Consider the following 16,682-nt stretch of genomic DNA (forward strand, 5'->3'; position numbering starts at 1 on the left):
CTTTGTCCAAACTTTCAATCACAACTAGACAAAATTGAAATTCTCATTGACAACAAAACGACCTATGTAACTTTATACGAAACCCTCGTCAAGCCCTTCGAACGCGAAATCTTCTTCACCTCAATCTTTCCCACCTGACTACAATCATGCACATGGGTCCCCCCACAAGGATAACTCCCCAAGCCCTCCATCTCCACCACTCTCGCCATGACCTCTCCTTCCGGCAACGCAAAATCATCCGTCACCCCACTACACTTCTCCCTCACCTCCTCCATCGGCCACCAATGAATCCGAACCGGTCTCGCCAATTTTACAAACTCATCCGTCTTCGCCTGAATTACATCCTTATGCTTCCCCTCAATCGCCCCTCCAAACACCACCGCCGCCGAATCCGGATAATGCGACGCCTTTGACTCCGTCAGCGGCGCAAGCACGCCTTCGCGAACGAGCGCTAAAATAGCAAGACTGAGAATGTGTCCCGCGGTATGGAAACGCGAATACAGATTTCGTTTCTCGGCATCGACATGTTGATGCACGATTTCTCCGCTCTCGAAGGGCGGCGTTCCCACGGGGGAAAAGCGGCCGAGGTGAAGAATCTGGCTGCCGTGAGCGGGCTGACGCACGGATTTTACTTCGAAGATGGAGGTGTTTTTGCGGGGGATTTCGGAGGTCATGGTTCCGGTGTCGAAGGGCTGACCGCCGCCTTGGACGTAGAAAATGGTGGAGTCGGTGATGATGGCATGTTCGATGTCGGAGGAGTCTTTCAGGAATGATTGGTCGGGGTCTGGGAGGGCGGAGACAGGGATGATGGAGAGGATTGTGGCGGGGTGGAGGAGTTTGTCTCCATCTTGTTGATAGATTAGTTTGGTTGGTTCGGACATCTACTGATTTATCAGTACCTAGGTGCGTGCAGGAAAATCCAAGAAGAGAGGGAAGGGATACTTGAGGACTTGGGGTCAGGTTACACATACGATCTTTGAGCCACACGTGTGGTTTCTAACACTCAGTCGCTTACTGTGTAAATTTGCCGAGGTCAAACACTGCAGAAGAGAATGCGATCTTCTGAATCGGAACAACTGCATATGCGTTTGTCAGAGACGTGAGTGCAGGTGAAAATACATAGTATTTATATATCCAGCTTACCTACCCACCCAGGCACGCTTATAGCTTAATAAGTATGGGAACTTGAGGGCGGGGGTAGAAACCCCTGCAAATGGCGCCATGCATATGCACCTAGGTACCTAGGTACCCAGTTAAGATGGTTCTGTGGTCCAAGCTTTGTGGCCACACTCCACAGACGAAACACCCTGTCGATTGCACCGGTCTCCTCTATACCGGATCCCCGAATGTAGGCTTACTATAATCTTACAGCCCCATTAGTCTTAGGTGTTGATCTTATCCTTGCATTGCGGCTATATGGGCCCTGTCATTTCTACCCCTGGCATCACAACACAACATTAACATAAAAACACTCGAAAAAATTGTTCTAGATCACTATCTGTAGGTGTATCAAGCAAACTTTGAAAAGCATCGAAAGTATTGATTCTATTGATTGACGAACGAAAAGAAGCTACAAAAGAAAGAAGACACAGGTAACCAACCGATGTAGATACAAACAGCCCCTCAAAAATACCCATTCCCTATTTTCACCCCTGATACCCCACTACTACGTGATACTTCTAACCTCCCCAAGTACTTGCTGAGCCTGTTCCCATTGATCCCGATCCCTCACATAGCAAAGATTCTGCGCCTTGATAGCACAAGGCAGAAAACGCACAGAATCAATCACATAAGTGACAGTACCACCAACCCCATTCAAAGATGCAGCAATAGCGACATCACACATGGTATGACACGCGCTACCCCAATGCCCAGCAATAGCTTCCCGAGTCCATTTCTGTTCCAGCTGCTGCTTCAACTCGAGCGTTTTGCTTTCCAAAGTGGCAATCTCGAGATGTCGAAGCGCGTCCATGATGATGGCAGCAGCAGGAGCTTCGCGGATCTCGAGAACCTTGTGATCGGTGCTAAGAGGCTCAAGCCCTACAAATCGACCGTGACCATATTTTCCTACTTCATTGTTGAGAAGCGCAATAGCCTGAATAAGAGGGAGCTTTTTCCCATCAACGGAAATGAGATTTCCATCTTCGAAACCGAGTGTGAGCTCTTGTGTCGCGTGCTCTTTGTAGCGTCTTGTCCATTCATAAGCATTCTCTGGGATAGAGAAGCCCTCTGGATCACCCAAGGGGCCGTCCTCAAACTCCCGACACCATAGATTTTCATCACCGCTAAGCTTGCGCTCAGACATGATGGACAAGCCAGCTACAGAAAGCTCTTCGGCCTTCTTCTCTCGCGAGACGACAGATTGAGGATAGGGACTCCCGAACTTTCCAGGGTAACCAAGACGTCGAATAAAGTTATTGAGTCGAGGCAAACTATTCTGCGACAAATTGGCCGTATGGAGCAGCAAGCCCGCGTTCACAGACTTAGCATAATCGGTGACCAAGCGCGCGATAATCGGACGAGTGAGCGAACTGCTAATTGGGAACTGTCCCAAATACATTGCATGAGCACGAATAGCTGGCATAACACCATCTCTAACGAAAAGCTCGCGACCATCGAGACACTTGAACTGGGCGCCTAAGTGAGCAGCGTGTTTGGTAAGCCCGTCCACATCGACAGGAGCCCCAACATCTACAGCCACAGCGTGGATGTTTGTAAAGCCGAGCTCTTGGAGTCTGAGGAGCAAATATGTGCTGTCGAGACCGCCGCTGAACATGGTGACAACGGGAGTATCTCTATCATCGAGCTTCGCAATGTCCGCAAAACTTTCGATAGGTTTGCTGTGTTGCATGGAGAGAGGGAGGGGAAGCACATCCTCAAACTTTTGTGCTGGCCGCGGGAGCTTAACGCCGTTGGATTGTTTACTCTGCTCTTGTTAGTATATTGCCTTTAGGTTGGAATAGTATACGTACCATTGTGATAAGTGATTGTAGAAAAAGATTGTGAAAAGTAAAGTGTCTTGAATGGATTGAGATTGAAGTTTGACTATCCAAGAGATTGTTGAGAAGTTCAAGTAAGATCGCAATGGCTAATTATACTTTGCGGAAAGGCAAGTGTTCTTAAACAGCTGTTACTTATCTTACTAAATCAAAATGGTCACCTCGCTGATGTCTGTTGTAGATTGCACCAAATCATCTCGGTTGACGTGACTGTATCCTTTGATTGCATTGGCTTGGCCATCCTAGATCTTTGAACATGGCACGCTGCAGCTACTAGGATTCATTCTTTCGTTGGCAGGAAGATGTAGCATGTTGCAGTTGATTTCCCCACCGATATTACGGCCGACGACTAAGTATCTATAGCTTCACACTTCACCGCTATCGAAATCAAAGTTTATACTCGTCACATGCATAGTAGAGATCTTATGGACGGACAGCTTACTATTCTCATTCTTCGCTTACCCGAAGATGATCTTGACCTTGAAAGATTAGTGTACATTGAAAACGAGTACTCTGACCCAATCAAGTCATCACACAAAATATAACTTTGAAGAAAGGCAATCTAGCTAGCGTTGATGCGAACTACGACTCTAAAACCCTTGTTCAAAGAAAAGGAGCCTTATGAGTGTGAGCATCCCCTACTTTCCCCGCACAATCTAGAATTAGAAAGTACGAACCGTTAACTGCATATGAACGCGAACAACGTTACATTGAAGAAACAGAAAGATCTAGATCCTAAAAAATTTCTGAGGTGAATATAGTTTACTCTTGGCATGTTTGTCTCAAGCCACTTGATCTCAAAGTGGTTTACTCCAGCGTAGACAGTTTAGACTGGATATTCGGGGATGAAGTCCAAGCTGTCAGAGGATGAATTCGTTTTATGTCAAAGCTAGCAAGCAAATCAATTACCTAGCAATATGGCTTATTTGTTCTTGTAAGAACTAGCTCAGATCTAAGGAAACTTGAGAATTCTCGGATGACCCTGCAGATACAACTTGAGGCGGCTCATACCCTTGTTATATGAACTTAGCTAACGGAGGAAGTGTTTCGCAACACAAGGCTAATCATCGTTTACAAGCCGATTCAGATTGCTAAGATCTTCATAAAATTATGGAGATAAAAAATTAAGCCACCAATACCTTCGACTCATCTTGAAGCTACTTGGTGGCGACATAAGCTTATTTGTCGCTTAATTGCATAAGCCTTGTCAGTCAGCGTGGCGAATGTGAAAAAGTTGAGTTTTCACGTATGCAAGACCCTCCGGGCTTGACTCCCGAGACTGCGAGATCGCGTAACCCGGAGACAAATCATTTGTCTAACCTGCAGCACACTTCAATGTCGTGATTGTGATGTGGAGAAAAAATGTGAATGAGTAAGATTTGGTTTCTGATCCCAGCTGCCACTTAAGCGCTTTTTTTGCAGAACCCCGCACCCTAGGATATCACGCAATGCGATGCATCATTAGATAAGCGATCAAGGGGCTGTATGAGCTTTCTTCAATACTACCGTAGTACTAAAGAAATGCGCCATTATCCAAGCCGTATACTCTAACATAATGTTTGATTAAACCCGCTCTTAGGGCTTATCGGAAGATGATTAGTGTCGAAAAAAGCTTCAATACAAGAGCTAGAGCCCCTCGCTTGAAGAACGCACGTCTAGACTCTTCTGGCGGGCGACAGCGATCACATGATGCCATGGGCAATTTACCCACTAAGCTTCGTACATTCCGTCTTGAGTAGCATCGTCTCGTACGCCGTTTGTAGCTATGGTTGTAAGATCGGAATGATGGTTTGACTGCCAATCATCGTGAAGTTAACGAGGCGGTCAGATCTTGACAAACGATTTGACGTGATTTGACGTGATTTGACAGTCACAGTCAAGGGACTTGACAGTCAGAATAAGCTTGTGTGATGAAGGGAAATTCCTGATGAGAGCACTTTGGCGCTCGCAGGCGTTGATCGAAATGAACTGCGCACCTAAAGATTCTTTCCAATTTTCAACCCTGTACTGGGATATTGAAGAATGGTCTGGACATGCGCGATCCGGTACTACATGGTAGTTTCAGGAATAGACTCGTCGAACATCTGATTCATCTCAACTCTGATTGATACCATCCGGACTGTTTTGATATGACAACGGTATCCAGGAGAGAGGTGGACATGGCATGATCTGACACTGCAACTTGACTGTCATATCACATCCTCACATGGGTGAGCTCTTGGTCAGCACTGGCGATGTCTTTAGATGCGAGCGGTCATTCAAACACTTGTTGAAGCTCATCACGATCTTGCCACCCTCCAGCTATATAAGATAGTCTAAAGCTGCAACTATTTGGATTCAAAGCATCATTTCAATCCAGATCTTTATAACTTCACACACACTCTCATCAGCATTATCATAGTTTCAAATCTCCAGCAATGGCTATCACTGACCCCATCGTCGTTTCAAAATCTTTGCCAACCATTTACCTCGATCTCCTCCGAGCCGAGAATGAAGCAGAGAGCAAGAAGTTGCTCGACGCTTGTCGAAACTATGGGTTCTTCTATCTCGATTTGACCAGCGATCCAGAGTTATGCAAGCTCTGGGATGAAATGCTCCTAGTGATGAAGTATTACTTTGAACAGTCGCTTAAAGTTAAGATGCAGGACGCTCGAGGGGATGACAATTTTGGGTAAGTTTTCTTTCAAACCCTTTGGATATTTCAGATCTGTCGCTCACCGTTCCCAGTTATGAGGGTATGGGTACCGAAGAGGGCCCCAAGCCAAAAACAAGAGACGGCTACGAATCTCTCAAGGTATGGAACACTCTTCGCTCATGCCATCTCTCAGCCCAACTAACTTTTCTCTCATAGATTTCCCGTCGAGAATTTCTCAAAGGCTCGACTGACCTTACTTCCTCGGTCCGCTCCCAATCAGATGTCTTCTTCTCATTTATCAAAGACGCTCACAATATCACCCTTATGATTCTCTCGCGTCTCTCAACTCAGCTAGGCCTCACCGGCTCCAAGCGGTTCGAGTCCTATCACGCCGACCCTGTGGCAGGAGTGACCTCGCTTTCAACACTTGGCATGTTGCGCTACCCAAAACACGAAGAAGGCACCGAGCCCACTAGAGTAGGCCACAACAAGCACACTGACGTTGGTACTCTCACCTTCTTGCTTGCTAGACAATGGGGTCTTCAATTCCTCTCCCCGGTTACTAAACAATGGGAATTTCTCGAGCCCCGGGCTGGCCACGCCATCATCAACGTCGGTGACAGTCTCCGCTTTCCATCTGGGGGAGAGCTAGCGAGTGTTGTGCATCGCGTCGTTCCGCTCAAGCAAAGACAAGACGTGGATCGGTATAGCATTGCATATTTCTTGCGCCCGAACGATGATGTGAAATTCAGTGACTCAAACGGAAAGGCTTGGACGGCAAAGGAGTGGCACGATTTCAAGTTCAACGTATTCAAGAGTCCAAGTACCTTGGATGCGAATGGGCAATTTTTGACGGGTATGATGGCGGAGAATGATAGGTTCGTGGAGCGTGATAGTAAGATTTCTGTTGCGGTATAAAATGGGTGCACTTGTTGCTTTTTGGATTTTTACTAGAAGTATAAGGAGTTGGGTTGAAAAATTTCCATCTGCTGTTCTGAACTAGATTTTTGGTGATTATAGTGTGAGTCATGTGCTGTGCAATTGTCGCCGATACTTCGTCTTCGGGAGAGCGTAACGCTTGACTCTATAGTGCTTACACTCTGCGATGTTTATTGGGTCCCGTGCCCATTGCTCCTATCGTCGGTATAGCTTGCGATGCCTTTAGAATTGTGCATGCCGACGTTGCCGGAATGTCATCTGGGAAGGAATGGAAAGTTAATGGGCGTGCCTCGTTCATCACAAACATTGCTGTAGTGGAAAGTGTGAATAGCAAGTTCAACGGGACGACGTTAGTAGTTTTGTGAGCCGCCAGAATGAATGTTGCTTGTAGGAGTTGTAGAGCATCAGAAGAGAAAGGATCAAGGATCGGGAGCTTGCGATAAGGATCAGATTAAAGCGCGTACAAGTGGCTAGTGAGCATACCTAGTGGTGATAATGTGGCTGGGGAAGCTGAAGAGAGGTCGTGACATAATATATCGTCACCTCTGTTAGGTAGCGAGGCAGGCTCAATAGAATTCGAAGGTTAGGTGTCAGATATGATATGTATCTAGAATCAATTGTACGCACAATAGTTGTTCGATTCCTTTGTTTTCCTGCATGGACTTCTTTACTGGCATACAAAGAATATAAGGATTTGGATCAATTGATTGATATCGTCTACAATCTACAATCTCCTTGATGGTAGGTAGAGATGGTAGGTAGAGATGGTAGAAATGATACAAATGGTAGAAGGTTCTCGAAGCTTCCATCGCTATCGATGCATCCCCTCTCCCCCGGTTCTATCCATCACCCAGACCCCCCACTGTAAAAACGTCACCGCCCAATCTGTGAATGGCGGGGAGGGAAAGATGGAAGATTCTTGATTCTGTTGGTGGATGAGGGATGCTGATGGAAGATAGATAGATAGATATACCAGACACTTTGCGCTGAGTACCTAGGTAGACTGTAGATCAATAGTAACCTTTTAAAGCTTCCAACACTCATTTACACCTTTCGATATTGACCATTCATCCATCTATATAGGTACTCAAAGTTAATAAAGATTTGTTCGCCAATTAATTATAGCAATTCAATCTCAACTCAATTCGATTGGAATACCTACTCGTACTTACTTGACAACGACAAAGGATTACAATTCCATTCAACATATTCTCTTCTTCCGACAACACGAAAAAAGATAGGTATCGAGGGAAAAGACAACAAGCAGGACTCATACCCAAATACCCAGATACCCAAACTAGCCAACAAATTAAGGAGGGGGTGTGAACACAACTCATCGCTCAAGCTCACAATCACAATCACGAGATCTTGTGAAGAATCTTATCACAGTGGTATGTACATTTCACAATTTCCTGGTATTCTCCTTGTGAGGAAAGAACAAACGAACAACATTTTTCGTTCCTTCTATCCGTCAAGTCTCACCAGATCAACCAATCCATCAATCCAACCAGACTTGCCAGCCACCACTAGGAAAACCAGCACATAAAACCCAACACACAACCTTCCTTCGAATCCTTTAAGAGGTCCTCTATAATTCGACCTTTGTCTGCTGTTTTTTTCTTCTCTTGCAATCCTGGTCACTGACGACATACATTCAAATTCTAGTGGAGGACCGTTTAACAGCCTTCCTACAACCAATCTGCATCTCATAGTCGATAGTCAACATCTTCATTGGACCAGAATTTGCAGTTTGCTGTTGATCTTTGAAGTTGGATACAGCTCATCTAACAACTTCACGACTTTCTGCTTCCCTTCTCAAACCATAGCTCGATAGCAAAATACATTTGAAGAGTAGCAAACATGGTAGCAGAAACAAAACTTTACGATGCATTAGGCATCAAGCCTTCTGCCAATCAACAAGAAATTAAAAAAGCATATCGGTATGTACAATATTACAAAATCCCCTCCTTCATAATCATCCCACGTTCATCTCCACCGCTACTCTCAGCTTATTCATAGAAAAATGAAAACTAACATACCAATAGTGCAATGGCCCTAAAGCACCATCCTGACAAAAACAAAGATAAACCTGACTCGGCTGAAAAATTCAAAGAAGTATCCCAAGCCTACGAAATTCTCTCGGATCCCGAAAAGCGCAAAACTTACGACCAATATGGATTAGAATTTATGCTTCGCGGCGGTCCCCCACCACCCGAGCCTGGTACCAGCGGCGGAAACCCATATGCAAGCGCAGGAGGCATGCCTGGCGGTTTCGAAGGCTTCAGTTCATCTGGTGGTGGCATGCCCAGAGGAAAGACGTTCCACTATGATTTTAGTAGCGCGGGCGGGCCAGGCGGTGGAGGATTTAGTTTCAGTAATCCAGAATCGATTTTCAGTGAATTTTTGAGAGGTCAAGGAGCAGGAGGTGGTGCGGATGGAATGGACGATATTTTCGCAAGTATGGGGGGAGGAATGCCTCGCTCTAGTCCTGGAGGAGCAGGCGGACGATCTAGACCTGCACGCTCGGCATTCCAGGGTGCGGAACCAGCGAGACCGAGGGCAGAGACGCCTGAGGTGACGACAGTGGAAAAACCTCTAGCGTTGAGTTTGGAAGAATTATTCAAGGGTTGTCATAAGAAGATGAAGATCAAGCGGAAGACTTTCGATCCGGAAACGGGCAAGAGACAAACCACCGATCGCATTCTAGAGATGGACATCAAACCCGGATTGAAGAAGGGAAGTAAGATTAAGTTCAAGGGTGTGGGTGACCAGGAGGAGGGAGGACAGCAAGATTTACATTTTGTTATTGAAGAGGTATGTTTTACTTTCCCACCAGGGCTTCCCCCCGTTTTACCCATATACGAGAAATATACTAACCCACCCACTAGAAAAAACATCCATACCTAACTCGCGACGGCGATGACCTAATCATGACCGTCGACCTTGATCTCAAAGAAGCCCTAACAGGTTGGAACCGCACCGTCACAACCATCGACGGTAAAAACATCTCTCTCGACAAAGGAGGACCCACCCAACCCGGCTCCTCAGATTCCTATCCCGATTTGGGCATGCCCCTGAGCAAGCAACCAGGCACGAGGGGTAGCTTTATCGTGAAGTATAACGTGAAGTTCCCGACGAGTTTGACGGCGGAGCAGAAGCGGGCTTTGAAAGATATTTTGTAGGCGGATTTTGCGTTGCTTTTGGGGGGTTTCGGCGTATGGGGAGGGATTTCCTGTTGTTTATATTAGCTAGCGGAACTGGAGTGAGAGCGGGATATAGCAAGCATGCATGATTTGGACTGCTGTTCCGAGTTTCTTGGGATGGACAGATGGATGGAAAGAAGAGAAACATACTTCCTCGACTAGGTTGAATGTTATATGAGAAATGAGGAATGAAATGACGATTCATAATAAATACAAATGCTATTTAGTAGCCCATATTATATATTTGCACACCTGCAAAGAAGATCCATTGCACAGTTATTTTAACATTTGTAATTACTTCAATTAGGTATTCTACGAACATCTCTAGTCTACTGAATTTGTGACTCATACCTGATGTATCAAGCTTCAAATTTCATGCCTCCAGAGTATTGTGCTTCTCAATATGTACAGAATGAGAATATGCACTTTTGAAATATCATCCATCCATCTTGGTTCATCGACCACACAAGAAACCCAAAAATATCATCTAGCCACAACCAAACCTACTCAACAAATCCAACCCGCTTGACTATATTTCCTTCATCTTTCTAACGGGTAGGCAGCGAGAGGTCTTCTTCCTCACGCTGCATATCATCAGTCTCGATATCTTCAATCTCCATGCTATCATTAATCACACCTTTCTCAACAGAATTGCCAGTGAAGTTTTGTAACATGCCGCTACCACTACGTTCCTGCATTTCTTGTGGTGTGTCGTTGGGAAATGGATCGACACCCACAATGAGTGAGTCACTTAGAGTGTAACGAGTTTGTAGAGCCTGCGATTGAGACATCACCCACGAAGCGTCAGTGTACGAGGATTCATTTTTGACTCCATTCCGCTCGTCATTCACCGAAGTGTTGGAGTTTCTAGAAGTGTTTGAAGAAGATCCGACTCCATTCCATTCGTCATTGTAGGCTGGGGTAGATGTATTCTGCTCACGCTTACGCTTTCCTGGCGATCTTGGTGAGTGTTGTGATTCGTCAGGGGGATTCACTGGAGGTTGAGACTTGGGCAATTCCTTTCTAAAAGCGGCATTATCGTGATAAACGAAAGTCTAGAAATTGTTAGTAAGATTATGAGGGCGCATAAAGGAACGAACAAACCTCAAGTTCGGGTGGTGTTGAACGCGTAGCCGTCTCCATTGCCACATCGGAAGCATAAACTAGAATTGCGGTCTCATTCTGAAGTTTAATGTCCTCCAAAACCTTTTCCAAGGTGGTTTTCTATTGTTTTGTTAATGAATTGTCACAAGTTGAATTCTCAAAATACTCACTTCCACTGTTCTTGAAGGAGGAGACGAGGTACTAAAGTGCATTCTCCACCACTGACCATCACTAGGAGGAATACGCTCTTCTTCATTGGCGGCGAAATCAATGAGATCCGGTGCTATGCGGGTGCAAACATAGGTCGTCTCCTTAGTCAAGCTTACGCCACGAAGAGTATATCTGTGCAAGATCCGAGAAGACTTGGCGGGGTCTGTATACAACTTCGAAAGCTCTCTCCAAGCTTCTTTGGCTTTTTCTCTTTCATCTTGTAGTTCTAATTGCTGTTAGTTGGATAATCATTGACCAGTCTGTGTGAACTTACTCTTCAGCTTTGCGTTTACATTGTCCATCAACTTTTTGAGTCCTTTAGACAAATCTGCACTCTTTGATCCGCCCATGGGAACCTCAGAGGTAAGATCACCTATGCTCTTATTACTGGGTGGAAGCTCATTCTGATCATGATTGAGTGACAATCTCATAACATCTTCAACTAGAAGTGTTTTTCCATTGTGAGTGGTCCATTTTAATTGCCTCTCTTGTCGAGAAATATCCTGAATTTTTAGCTGCAAATTGTGCTTTTCCGTACGCATAGCTAATGTCTCTTCAGATACGAACTGCAAATATCTATCAGGATACCATACTACTGGCACTTCAATTGCTTTCTGATCATTCAGCTTATCACCTTTGATTCTGAAAGAAATGACGTCGCCAAGATGATTCAAGAAGGGCCAGTGTTCGAGAGTAAGAGGAAAACCATCCCATAGAGCTCCATCTGCAAGATCATAGAGATTCTCGATAAGAGAATCTTTTGTGGGAAGATGGAGGTCGAATATGGCAAATATGGTATTTCCATCAGAGTCGGGATCTGGAGCATTAGTAGCCGAAGAAAAGATGTGTCTCAATGGTGCCTTGCCCTGCATCAATTTCTTAAAGCACAGGAAAAAATCCGTCTCAACGTCATTCCTAGCGTTCTGTTGCATATATGGAAGTTCGGTAATAACATCCACAGAGCCATAGCTTCGCTTTGTCTGATCTAAGAAAGCCATGACTTTCTGGAGCTCCTGGCCAAATCGTCGATCGTCAGCTACAAAGTTGGGATCTTCCTGCAACGATGCAATGGGGTGTTCTATTGGTCTGCCGCTCCACCAACCAGCCTCGTATGGATAGTAGGTCTCGACGTTGTCTCTTCTGAGGAATACCTCACGGGCGATGGGAATGTTGTAATAGATTGTCAGAAGAGCACCTAGTCTATGTCCGTCTCCAGAAGGCTTAAGAAAGGCGGGTGTGGTAGGTCTTGTGTCTTCCCAGATCCGCAAGCGATCCCATGGTTCTGGGTCTTCATAGATTTCCTTGACACTTGATATAGGAACCATGGCCCAATTATCTCCATAGTCAGATCTTGTAGCAGGACCAAAGTAAGGTTTATCTGTTCCAACTACACCGGACTCTTGCGGGGGTAAGCTAGAGTCTGCCATAGAAGCAGCAAGCGCTTGCTGGAGTTCTTTATCATCGTTGTCGACATATTGGGTAAAGGCAGTGGTAGAATCTGCCGAAGAATGTGTTAGAATGTGCAAACCGGAGCTTTGAAAGAGGACATACCACTAGTCGTGAGATCCACAGCTTTGCTCAGAGGCGACTTATTGTTACTAGTTCTAGATGGTGGTCTAGAGGGTGCAGCGCTTTCGAAATGAGTAAAGGCGGGAAATTCATCTGGGCCTTGGACTGCAAAAGCTGCATCAAAAATTCATTAGCAAGAGTCTTCACATATTTGATTCGAAATAAATGAGCACACAAATACCATGTTGCGCACCACCTCCATCACGATCGCTGTTGAATTGGCTATCATCCCAAGTGTACTGCCACCATCAAATCAGTGACCATATACTACATTGTGCGATTCCATACTGACTCGATTAGGATTCCTTCCAAGATCAAGATCATCATAGTACTCGTTGATTGCTTGTTGAACATTATTATTGTTGCCCTGTCTATATTAGCATCGCACTTTGGGAGAAATGATGTAGCAGGAATGACCCCACCTTCAATCTTAAGATAGCCTCTTGTCGGTTTGTCTGTCCAGTCATGTCCAGAAAGGATTGCACATCTTGAGCAGCTGGTTGCGCTGCCATGGTCGCAGTGGTAGCAAGCTTCAAGTTGATCTTGACTTTTGACCTTTGCAGCTACTAGAATCTTGAAGGTTCTGGTTTCTCCCCAGGTCATAAAGCAAAAGCGAAGAAGCAAAAACAAAAACAAGTAAATCAAAGAGATTATTGAATAGATGAGCTGGATTGCCAATATGACAAACAGGGTCCAGCTACTAGTAGACTTTAGGGTAGTTTGCTAAGAAGGTTGACAATACAAGATGGGAATTGTTTGATGGGCGGGATCCGGGGATGTTAGGGCTGGGGAGCATATACGTCCGAGCTTCATCTCAACCCCACCAGGACACCTTCACTCCGAAAAAATAATACGCAGTAGATCATGCTAAGCCCAACCTGGATGTGAAGAGTAGTAGTGGAGCTCATTCACTACGAGAAGAGGTTGTTCCTCAGGAGGGCTCATCTCCGAGGTCGAGGGCAATTCAATAATCAGAATACACAGATTTCAAATGACCTTGAATTGAATACTACCTAGGTACATACCAAAGGAAAATCAACCTTATAGCAAGACTGAACAATATATGGAGATATCTGTCTACCGCTCTTTTGAACCATGAAAGAGCAGTCACATTATACAGGCAAGAGTGATATCTATAATTCTTTCCCACCAAAGGGGTTGAGCTTTATATGACGAACAATTTGACTATCTATCTTACTCTAAGAAAAAGAATGAATCATATCAAGTTGTGAAGTAAACAAGAAGGAACCATCATAACATCTCAAACACAAACTATACAAGTTTAAACGATCATGTTATTATTGTGAGAGTTCCACAGAAACCTAGAGACCCTCACTAGCAAGACTTAAATTTGCCCTAGATGATAATCTCTTTCACACTCCTAGTTTCCAAAGGGTTCCCTCAGTACATGTGTATTACTTCCCATATCCTATTCTAATCGAAACTTCTTGAATCCGGAGAAGTGTACTAACCTAATCCATTCCCTAAGAGATTAGAGGCATAGTGAGTAGAAGATGCATAGAGGAATCATGTCGAAGTACCTATGTATGATAGTATTCTCATTAATGTATCGCTTACTGCAGATGTGCTACATTCATCGTTTTAGAGCCCTTAAGAACTATATATTTCTGGGAGTGGAAGTGCAGACATAAAGGGAAATCCCCTTGTGACCCCCCCCCTTCACCCAGCATCAAAGCGTTCATTGTCTGATACTCATAGAATATTCGAGTTACATTACCACAACCATGTGGTTTGGCGTAGTATAGAAACCCTATGCCATGCAAAACCCTTTCATCAAAACCTACTGTGTAGGCACAATGATTGTCTCGCAAGCTCTGAAACATTTCAGAGAAGGGGATGATTGGAATCACCCTGAATCGATGAGCCTCATGCCGCCACGGGCAGAAAATAGATGACCTCTCAGGTGCGAGCAGTATGGACTATCAACACCAGTTATTGCGAACTTATCTTGTATTGAACTATTCCTATTCACTGCCTGCAACTATGTAACCCTATCTCACTGCCTACTGCAAAAACCATAGACAAATTATGCCCTCCAAAATACGTAACACCCAATCCATATTCCCCCCATAATCTAAAAGCGCTAAGATCCATCAATGTAAAAAGCATGTTATACGTACGCCTGGAATGCAAATGTGCTTGCATTGTCCTTTGCGCCCCCCATGTAAACCGAGCGGACCGCCGCCGTGCTATGCATTGTAAAATAAAATAAAATGACCCTCCCTCTATCGCAAGTTGTGACCATATGCAATCTTAACAAAGCAGCCAGTATCGTTTAGGAGGTTCGAGAGAAGCAATGAGCTTCAAGAATTAGTCAGACATGATAGCTCTTCCCCCTTTAATCTTCCATGTCTTCATCGTCCTCTTGTTCCTCACCATCTTCTTCCTCTTCGTCTTCATTCTCCATTTCTTCATCTGAACTGTCGCTGGCTCCAAAATCGTCCTCTTCATCACTCTCGGCCCAGAACGCGTCGTCATCTACAAGTTTCGCAGGAGGGGCAGTCTCAAGTGTTTTCGGCATTTCAAACCCGGCCGGAATATCCTGCTTCGAAGCAGCAACAGCCTCTTTAGCTTTCTCGTTGTATTTTTCCCTAGAATCACGGTACATAACCCCAGCATCGACATTGGCGGGAGAATTGATCTCGGGATCATCAAGGAGCAGAAGGATGGAACGCAAGACAGATTCAACACCTTGTAGAGGTGACCAACGTTCACTGGCAGATTCTCCGGATTGCTCGTCTTCTCCAGGTGGGTGCAAGATTGAGATGCATAATTTACCGTCGGGATAGATGTTAGGGTGTTGAATTGGTCGGAGGAATTTGAAGGTAGGAGGGCTGTAAGGATAATTGTCGGTGAAAGTCATTTCGGCCTGTGGTTGAAAATCAGTAGCTGTAAATCACAATAAAACAAAGAATTCTCACCTTAAAGTAAGCACCGTTGAAAGCACTCTCATCGTTAACAACCATCAAACCGACTTGCCATTTAAAGAGGGAGTCTTCATTCATCTGTGTAATAAGGTTAGTTGGTTTCGAGAAGAGCAGCCATTATGCAAGAATTTCCTACCTCGATATTGACCCATTTCTCTTTGGCCAGTCCCTTGTACTCGGACATCAAACGATTTTTCGCAGCAACGGCAGACATTTTGACAAAGTTCTTTATTGTGCACTCTCAAATGGTGTCGATAGAAGTTGAGAAGTAGATTTTTGCAAAGAACTTTGGAGTCGAGACAGGTTTAATTAGAGTGGTAGTTATAGTAGGATGATTTGATCCAGAAACGACTCGAGTAAGACTGAATGAATGTGAATGACAGAGATGAGGTTGTTTAAGAGTGGATGACCAACAAGGTTGGGTGTGTGTCGAAAGTGAGACCTTGTAGAATGTCGGGAGTAGAGGATTGAGTGTTGAGTATTGAGTACTAGGTAGTCAGGAATTCAGACTTTTATATGGTAGATTGAACCGGAAGAACAGAGAAGCCTTTACAATTATCGTCGAAGAGAAAAAAGGAGAAATGTTGGATGATGGTCGAAATTCGAGGATTATGTATTGTTATGTACGAGTACCTATGGTTTTGTAAGAGTTTAAAATAGTCAGTTTCGCTGGCTGATTTGCCCAAGGTACGTTGCGCCACTACTCCGTAGTCTGCAGAATCCATACAGAATGTTTGCTACGGTTATTTTCGGGCACCAGCGACTCGCCTTCAAAGAGCAAGGATTGTGTGACAAAATGACAAAATGAGTGAATCAGTGAATACCCCAAATTGGTTTAAGCTTTGGATTATTGTGGATTCCCAAAAGTGCCAGGGTGAAGTCGAGTGAGCATCTTGCGCTTATCTCCAAAAATAGTCAAAACCCGAGTCGCATGATTTGGATGATTTCAATCAATACTGAGGCATGGCATAATTCATACGGAGTATAGAATCACCAACAGTAGCTAGCCACTTGGCCGGTCGGGATATGATGTTGCCGTATCATCCAACCCCAACTGATGATTTTCGCATTCGTT

General features: G+C 44.8%; 6 protein-coding genes across 6 annotated transcripts; 2 read left to right on the forward strand and 4 right to left on the reverse strand.

Moving 5' to 3' along the window:
- Positions 1-62: 62 nt before the first annotated feature.
- On the reverse strand, positions 63-1,082 carry EAF02_010144 (uncharacterized protein; the record flags this gene model as incomplete). The annotated part of the gene is made up of 2 exons (XM_038906192.1): positions 63-881; positions 972-1,082. The coding sequence occupies 2 exons, from the start codon at positions 1,080-1,082 to the stop codon at positions 63-65; spliced, it is 930 nt and encodes a 309-aa protein (XP_038753919.1).
- Positions 1,083-1,666: 584 nt separating this feature from the next.
- EAF02_010145 (uncharacterized protein) lies at positions 1,667-2,975 on the reverse strand (the record flags this gene model as incomplete). Its single annotated transcript, XM_038906193.1, has 2 exons — positions 1,667-2,926; positions 2,973-2,975. 2 exons carry the CDS (start codon positions 2,973-2,975, stop codon positions 1,667-1,669), a joined length of 1,263 nt encoding a protein of 420 aa, XP_038753920.1.
- A 2,441-nt stretch (positions 2,976-5,416) lies between these two features.
- On the forward strand, positions 5,417-6,552 carry EAF02_010146 (uncharacterized protein; the record flags this gene model as incomplete). The annotated part of the gene is made up of 3 exons (XM_038906194.1): positions 5,417-5,670; positions 5,727-5,793; positions 5,851-6,552. The coding sequence occupies 3 exons, from the start codon at positions 5,417-5,419 to the stop codon at positions 6,550-6,552; spliced, it is 1,023 nt and encodes a 340-aa protein (XP_038753921.1).
- A 1,881-nt stretch (positions 6,553-8,433) lies between these two features.
- On the forward strand, positions 8,434-9,755 carry EAF02_010147 (uncharacterized protein; the record flags this gene model as incomplete). The annotated part of the gene is made up of 3 exons (XM_038906195.1): positions 8,434-8,513; positions 8,619-9,387; positions 9,462-9,755. The coding sequence occupies 3 exons, from the start codon at positions 8,434-8,436 to the stop codon at positions 9,753-9,755; spliced, it is 1,143 nt and encodes a 380-aa protein (XP_038753922.1).
- Positions 9,756-10,324: 569 nt separating this feature from the next.
- Positions 10,325-13,171, reverse strand: EAF02_010148 (uncharacterized protein; the record flags this gene model as incomplete). The annotated part of the gene is made up of 8 exons (XM_038906196.1): positions 10,325-10,831; positions 10,881-11,000; positions 11,051-11,316; positions 11,365-12,588; positions 12,642-12,773; positions 12,835-12,898; positions 12,952-13,026; positions 13,082-13,171. The coding sequence occupies 8 exons, from the start codon at positions 13,169-13,171 to the stop codon at positions 10,325-10,327; spliced, it is 2,478 nt and encodes an 825-aa protein (XP_038753923.1).
- Positions 13,172-15,018: 1,847 nt separating this feature from the next.
- On the reverse strand, positions 15,019-15,821 carry EAF02_010149 (uncharacterized protein; the record flags this gene model as incomplete). The annotated part of the gene is made up of 3 exons (XM_038906197.1): positions 15,019-15,549; positions 15,602-15,685; positions 15,744-15,821. 3 exons carry the CDS (start codon positions 15,819-15,821, stop codon positions 15,019-15,021), a joined length of 693 nt encoding a protein of 230 aa, XP_038753924.1.
- Between the last annotated feature and the right edge of the window lie 861 nt (positions 15,822-16,682).

This window comes from Botrytis sinoallii (assembly GCF_014898435.1).
Source record: "Botrytis sinoallii strain Bc 23 chromosome Unknown BSIN_024, whole genome shotgun sequence".
Classification (NCBI taxonomy): domain Eukaryota; kingdom Fungi; phylum Ascomycota; class Leotiomycetes; order Helotiales; family Sclerotiniaceae; genus Botrytis; species Botrytis sinoallii.